The sequence below is a fragment of the Haplochromis burtoni genome, unplaced genomic scaffold, assembly GCF_018398535.1.
Source record: "Haplochromis burtoni strain Fernald_Lab_line unplaced genomic scaffold, NCSU_Asbu1 Contig_1686, whole genome shotgun sequence".
In the NCBI taxonomy this organism is placed as follows: domain Eukaryota; kingdom Metazoa; phylum Chordata; class Actinopteri; order Cichliformes; family Cichlidae; genus Haplochromis; species Haplochromis burtoni.
This window is the reverse complement of record NW_024584047.1, coordinates 1-7,183: the sequence shown is the minus strand read 5'-3', so window position 1 is coordinate 7,183 and position 7,183 is coordinate 1. Positions and strand designations below refer to the sequence as shown.

At 39.2% G+C, this 7,183-nt stretch overlaps 1 protein-coding gene across 1 annotated transcript in view; it reads left to right on the top strand.

Moving 5' to 3' along the window:
- The window catches only part of LOC121813436 (NACHT, LRR and PYD domains-containing protein 12-like), a gene marked incomplete at its 5' end in the record, with an annotated part of 13,119 nt that extends 6,338 nt beyond the window's left edge, over positions 1-6,781 (top strand). Inside the window, 4 exons of the mRNA XM_042217209.1 lie at positions 2,023-2,146; positions 2,400-2,573; positions 2,766-2,939; positions 6,562-6,781. Of these exons, the coding sequence (XP_042073143.1) occupies positions 2,023-2,146; positions 2,400-2,573; positions 2,766-2,939; positions 6,562-6,766 (677 nt within the window). The remainder of the gene's footprint in view (positions 1-2,022; positions 2,147-2,399; positions 2,574-2,765; positions 2,940-6,561) is intronic.
- Positions 6,782-7,183: the final 402 nt, after the last annotated feature.

Here is a 7,183-nt window from a genome sequence, read left to right as displayed (position 1 = left end):
GAGTATTTCTTCAGGTCAAACACATCCAGATCTTCTTCTGATGACAGTAAGATGAAGACCAGAGCTGACCACTGAGCAGGAGACAGTTTATCTGTGGAGAGACTTCCTGATCTCAGGGATGTTGGATCTCCTCCACTAGAGAACGATCATTCAGTTCATTCAGACAGTGGAACAGATTGATGCTTTTCTCTGCAGACAGATTCACTGAGCTTCTTCCTTGATGTACTGGACCTGTGAGCTACTTCCTTCTGCCCCTTGCAAACGAGAAAAAAATTGTACCTGGTGTTTCCTGATTGGTCTGTGAGCTAAAACAAAAATAAAAATATAAGCACAAAAAAAAGAAAGACAAAACAAGACAGAAATAGATGCTTCAGAGGAGGCTCTTCTGAGGCTGCTGCCAGTGGTCAAAGCCTCCAACAAAGCTCTGTAAGTAAATATGTGATCATCGCTTCATTCTTAAAATCGTGATTCTACTAAACAAAAAAATCAGGCGTGCTGGGTTCAAAGAACCTAGCCTTTAAAAGGATGTAAAAATAGTGAATTAAATGATCATCAGTCACTCAGTGAATATATGGTATTTTAATGTTTCAGTCCAGCAGGACATGTCAGCATTTCTGAGACATTTTTGTCAGTAACTCATATCAAAGGACAATCCAGACCCAGTCTATAAGAACATTAGCTCGGATCCTTCAGCCCCTGTGACAGGTTTATTACACTCAGGTTGTTAACTTGTCTCCAACTCCAGGAGTTTAGTTCTTTTTTTTGCTAAAGTATATACTTCAGCTACCAGACTGTACCTGATTTTTTTTTTTTTTGGTTGTTTGTAATCCAAGTTCTGGTTTGTGTCTCACCTTCAGTGCACATTCTTCATTTTTTAATATAAATCTCTGCTGTGGCTGTCCTGATTTCATCCAGTATGGAGGGAAAAACTTGGGCTTCATAATTGAAATTGCCACTCAGGTCCTATTTCTTGTCTTGTCAACCATATCTAACAGTAAGGCTGCCATAACCAGGGTTCCCAGAGAATTACAGTTGGTTTTCTCTGGGTACTCCACAGTTTCCTTCCACCGTCCAAAGACATGCAGTTAGGTTACCTGGTGATCTAAACTGCATGCAGGTGTGAGTGAGGATGGTTGTCTGTCTCTCTGTGGGCTAAGTTGATGAGACTGGATGGATCTCTGTTTTGCCTTTAATATTGCCTGACAGCAAACATTCTCCATAAAGTTGGCATTTCAGGTCGTCCCCTTTATACACACCTTTAACAGGAAGAGTGTTTAAAATCCAGTGTTTCTCACAGTACGCAAGTAATGAGCATAATAATTACTGAACAGAGATGTCATGCTGTGAACTTTGTTGCTGTCGATCTAAAATTTAAAATTGCATCTGAGAAGATTTTATTTCCAATCATGTTTTTATGAATTTTACTTTTTTTTTTAGAATTTCTAAGCCAGAAGGTGGAGGAGGTGGAGCTCATGATGACTAGCTGTTGCCCTTCAGCATGCTTTATGAAATTATCCAGTCACCGAAAGTTGAACTTTAGAGGGTGGGGCTTCAAAGGGGAATGAGCCAAAGCAGCTTGTTTTAGACAGAAAATGAAACAAGAGTCTGCACCAAGTCCAGCATATGATACATTATTTATAACTACATTTACAGTAATCCCAGATATTAGAATGATTAAAGTGACCAACAGTACTGTAGTACCTGTAGTACTGTAGTACCCACAGGCCTGTGCCAGCAGACACTACTGTCTACTATAGCTACCCGCGCTTCACTCGTTTCCATTTAGATACACTGGTATAATTGTGTTTCTACAAATCCAAATTTTCTCCCACACTTAAATTTTATTTATTTTTTTAGTTAATAATGCATTGTCACAGACATATTATATTGACAGGCTTAACATATAAACAGATTTCATTTGATTACAAATATTATTTTTTTTTGTGTGTTTTTTTGCTTTTGTTTTTTTCAGGCTGAGCAGCTGTAACCTGTCAGCGAGAGGCTGTAAAGATTTGTTGTCAGTGGTCAGCTCCCAGTCCTGTAGTGTGAGAGAGCTGGACCTGAGTACCAACAACCTGAATGATTCAGCAGTAAAGCTTCTGTCTGCTGCGGTGGAGAGTTCACACGCCAAACTGAATATTCTGAGGTCAGATCAATTTGTATTGTCTTTAGTTTTGTTGTTTATTTGTTTGGTTTTTGTTTGGTTTTATCAACTGAGCAAATTAATCAAACAATTTAACCATTAAACGAAAACTTTATCTATTTCTTGTTGTTTCGTAGCATTTTTAATCATTTCTAAGTTAAAGTGAAGTTTTACTAACCTGCTCAACACAAGACAATAAGTTATTGCACTCAGATTACACTTTAACACCAGTCTATGTTCATGTTTTTATTTTCAGACTCAATGCCTGTGAACTCTCAGAGGAAAACTGTGAAGCTCTGTCTTTAGTTCTCAGCTCTCAGTCCTCTAGTCTGAAAGAACTGGACCTGAATATCAGAAACCTGCAGGGTTTTGGAGTGAAGCTTCTATCTGCTGGGCTACAAAGTTTAAACTATAAACTCAATACCCTGAGGTGAGATCAAAAAACGTTTTGTTTTTAAACGTAACCAATTAAATAAGGCATCCAAGTTCATCGTATGATGTTGTATTTTAGTATGTTAAAATTTCCTTTTAAAAATATAAAAAAAACAGGATTCAACATTTTTAAATATATTAACAAGCTTGACTATCTTTTTTTAAAAAAATAGATTCTTTTATTTTTCAGGCTGAGTGGCTGTAACCTGTCAGAGAGAAGCTGTGAAGCTCTGTTGTCAGTTCTCAGCTCCCAGTCCTCTAGTCTGAGAGAGCTGGACCTGAGTAACACTAACCTGCAGAATTCAGAAGTGAAGCTTCTGTCTGGTGGACTAAAGAGTTCACAGTGTGCAGTGGAAACTCTCAGGTCAGGATTCAAACTTTTCCACAGATGATCATTTAAAATCATTTAAAATTTATTTAAAATAATTCATGAAAGATGCATGTGTTTGTTGTGTACATCAGTGAAGTCCTGAAGGGCTTTCAGAGCTTTCTGAACTTCCTCCAGGACCTCTGTGTCCTGCCAAGTATGGACAAGAGGTCTGGTTTTCATGTGGACAGAGAGGACTTTTGAAAGTGCTCTTTCCTGCTCCAGATCCCTCTCTATCATGAGCAGCCTTGATCCCCAGTCAGTTGCTTCCTCTGTGATTAGCTGGTGACTTTGAAGACCCAGCTGTATTTGCACTTCAGCTCTTCTCTTCCTCCAACTGTAGGAGAAGCTGCTGACGACTTTGTTCCACATGAAATAGCCCGGGTAATGCGGGAGTCATCCATACCATGTCTTGGAACACAAAATACAAACTTTTAAATCACTTGCATTGTTATGTTCAGAGGCAGATTGCTCAAAGGCAAATTAACATCATCTCTGTTTAGTAGGGATGTATAAGATTGAACTATATTTGTAAAATGTGTTGTGTAACGTAGAACCTACAAATGGTTCTAGTTAAACTAACTTGGTAAAATTACCAGCAAATGAGTGAAACTTGAATACTTTTCCATCTTTTCAATCTCACTATGTATTTAAAGATGTATCCCTGTCTTGTCTCAGCTGGGTCCTCATTTAGTGCCACAATCCTCAGTCTAATAGAAACACACTCCAGTAAGGTTATTGGATTTAATAAGGATGCTTTATTTATGGCTATGGCTATGGCTTTAAGGCTATGACTTATCAACATATTTGTCTTGTGGTCAATAGGCATATTTAGCTCTGCAGGTGACTCTATAAACTTGTTATTTAACACCATGCTGAGGATTGTTTTTCTTATTTCAAATCAGCTGATTCAGTATTGCACTCACCAATGGCCAGATGAAGTCTGTGACCAAAACACTGCATCCTCAGCCACTTGTTTAGTTGAACCGCCTTGACAATATCAGCTCCATTGTCAGTTGTTATAGCAACCAGTCCTGTTGGGTTGAGCTTTGAGATTTAGACAGGTGAGAAAAAATGCTGGAAACAAAGAATGCTTTCCGAAATGGAAGTGTAAATCATTTCTTTTCAACAAAATGCAGTGAATGAACCACAGAGAAATCTAAATCAAACCAATATTTGCTGGGACCACCCTTTGCCTTCTTCTAGGTACACTTGCACACAGTTTCTGAAGGAACTGGGCTGGTAAGTTGTTCCAAACATCTTGGAGAAGTAACCGGAGATCTTCTGTGGATGTAGGCTTCCTCACATCCTTCTGTCTCTTCATGTAATCGGGGACACACTCTATGATATGATCAGGGCTCTGTGGGGTATCTGCTCTCCGGTGTGGTCTTGACGAAAGTAGCTTATCTGGAGACGGACAGGTTTCAGTTGGGAAGACTTCACGGTCTGGGATACAGCACGTAGTGTCACCCACTCTTCATATTGCACTTATGGTGGAAAAGATTAGCAGTGCTCCAACCTTTTATCGGGATGCTTTTTCCACATTCTCTACAGAATACATTATTCTGCTTAGGGATGGGTGGTATAAACGGTATACGGTAGAAACGATATGAATTTGGCCAACAGTAGAGATTTTGACTATACCCTTCTACCACGATAGCACATGTTGATGGTGTCATCAAGCTTGATTTATTAATGTTGAATTCTCTCATAGCTGCTCTATTCCCATGTTGTTGCAGTATATTAATGACTAACCTCGTATTGTGGATGAATAATCTCAGTTGTTCTCCTGACTGAAGTTTGGTCCGTTTACAGCATCCTGCCATGTGATTGCATTTGTGTCTAACCATGGGGAACCCTCTCGTTAATTTTTATCGAGTGGAAAAAAAGTTAGCGTTCATCCTCCAGCTTCACTGTTTATGCTAACATAGCTGTGTCGCTAGCTATCACGTAGCACATAATGATGTGCTATGTGATATACAAGCTGTCCCAACTTCAGTAACCCGACAAAAGTCACTGTTGTGTAGTTTTCTGTCTTCATTTATGTTGGAAGTGATAGCAGAGCTGTACATTTAAATTTTTTCAGAAATCTCTCAGTCAGAACATGCTATATCATGTTTATGTAGAAACTAGCGAGCTAAATTCCTGCTAACTTCTAACTCCATTGAATTTAATAGATTCTGTTTTCATGGATGCCTGGATGTTAAACTTAATTGGCACACCTGATAAAGCAGTAAGGCTGACCATTTTATTAAATATTAAAGAATCTAGACAGTTTTTAACTCTCAGTGATGCTGCAGTGTTTGTTTGACTTTGGGACATGAAGTGGACGGAGTTTTGGACCCAGATTACTCAACGAGGCTCCTGACTACGATAGCCATAATGCTCAGACAATCCATCAAGTGGTGCGGCTTCGTAGTTTACCAAAGTCATACTAAAACATTTTTTGACAGACTTTTGAGCACTGTGTACCACACAAAATCGGTTTGAGGTCAGTAAGCACAACCAGACTTCATACATAAGGTTCACTGTCCATTTTTGAGAAAATTACAGGATTTTAAATGCGCCTTATAGTGTGGAAAATACACAGAAGAAAATAATATATCGCGATATATATCACTACCGCACATGCTTCAAATTATACTGCAATATGGATTTTAGGCTATATTGCCCAACCCTAATTCTGCTGCTCATCTGACACTTTGAATCCGAACCATCTCCAAATAACTGAGCCATTGTTTTTTATTTTTACCAATGAGCTCCTCTTCCATTGATACCGTGTCCATCCTTCCCTACCTGCAGGTGAAGTGATGGTGGTGGGGGCGTTGTGTTCAATGAGATGGAGAGGCGGGGCAGAGTGACTTCACATAGAGACAAAGAGAGGCAAACTAGCAGCTCCACAAGTAAAATTATAACACAGCACTGTATCTATCCACATAAAGGATATTGTCACATTTTTTTATAAAAATATATGGATATGTTTTAAAAACTGGATATTTGTCCTAGTCCCACTCTGTAGTGGTGATTCAAGGATGCAGTAAATAGATAATTACATGTACCGAGACCACCTCCTCCAAAGGATATTAGTGCAGCTGTTTTGGTCATCAGCCCAGTGAGATTACTGTGTTCATGTCTTCACAAAACAAACCTCACCAAGGGGGAAAACCAACCTGAGTCTAATTTAAAGACACCGAAGAATGCGGCTGAGAAAACACCGTTACAAAACATATTTACATGAAACTGAAAGGTCAGCATTTCTTTGAAACTGAAGTTTCATCTGTCTTTACAGCAGAAAAACAACACAGGAAAAGAATCAAAAAAGATGATCACTCAGTGAAAACATAACCCACTGCGTATATGCTGCAATATTCAATGAGCAACTGAAGACATTGGGTACTTTGCTTAAATATATCGACTCTTCTTCACTGAAAATCAAACACGAATAAGGTGATAATATAAATGAAGTTAATAAGAATGTTATATGTGAGCTTATTAATGAAAAATATGTGTCTACATTACATAGTGAGGAGGATTCCATCGTTGGATTTTGTCTCCTAAAGTAGAAAAACAGACAAATGTTCAGTGAAGAGTTCACAGGTGGATTGTTTTGTGTCTGCAGTCTGTCCGGCTGTCTTATCACAGAGGAAGGCTGTACTTCTCTGGCCTCAGCTCTGAGCTCCAACCCCTCCCATCTGAGAGAGCTGGACCTGAGCTACAATCATCCAGGGTCCTCGGGAATGGAGCTGCTGTCGGCTGGACTGAAGGATCCAGGCTGGAGACTGGACACTCTCAGGTATGGAGAGAATGCCTGTGTCCAAATTTAGCGACAGCACACATTTTGAGACCTATTACGTCACAGCGACGTAACGACGGCTGTCCCAATCCGAAGTGTACTCCAAATGCGGTCTTCAAATGCGCCGTCGAATTCTCCAAATTTGAAGTGTGGTCTGGTGTACGCTTCGTGGTCCCATATATCCCACAATTCATAGAGTAGTGGTGGGTGTGGATAATTTTGATGGCAGACGGCTGAAGTGGAGCGGCCGAAGAGTAAACTTTCTAAAGTAAGTACTGAATATTATGTCACTTATTTATGTGCGAATGTTTAATAATGAAGAACATTAAAACATTACTGTTTTAATGTTTAACATTACATTACTTTCAAATATACGCCGTTCAATAGTTGACCTTAATCTTACAGCGAATGTGATGATTTTGTGGATAATTAAAGTCAGTCATATATC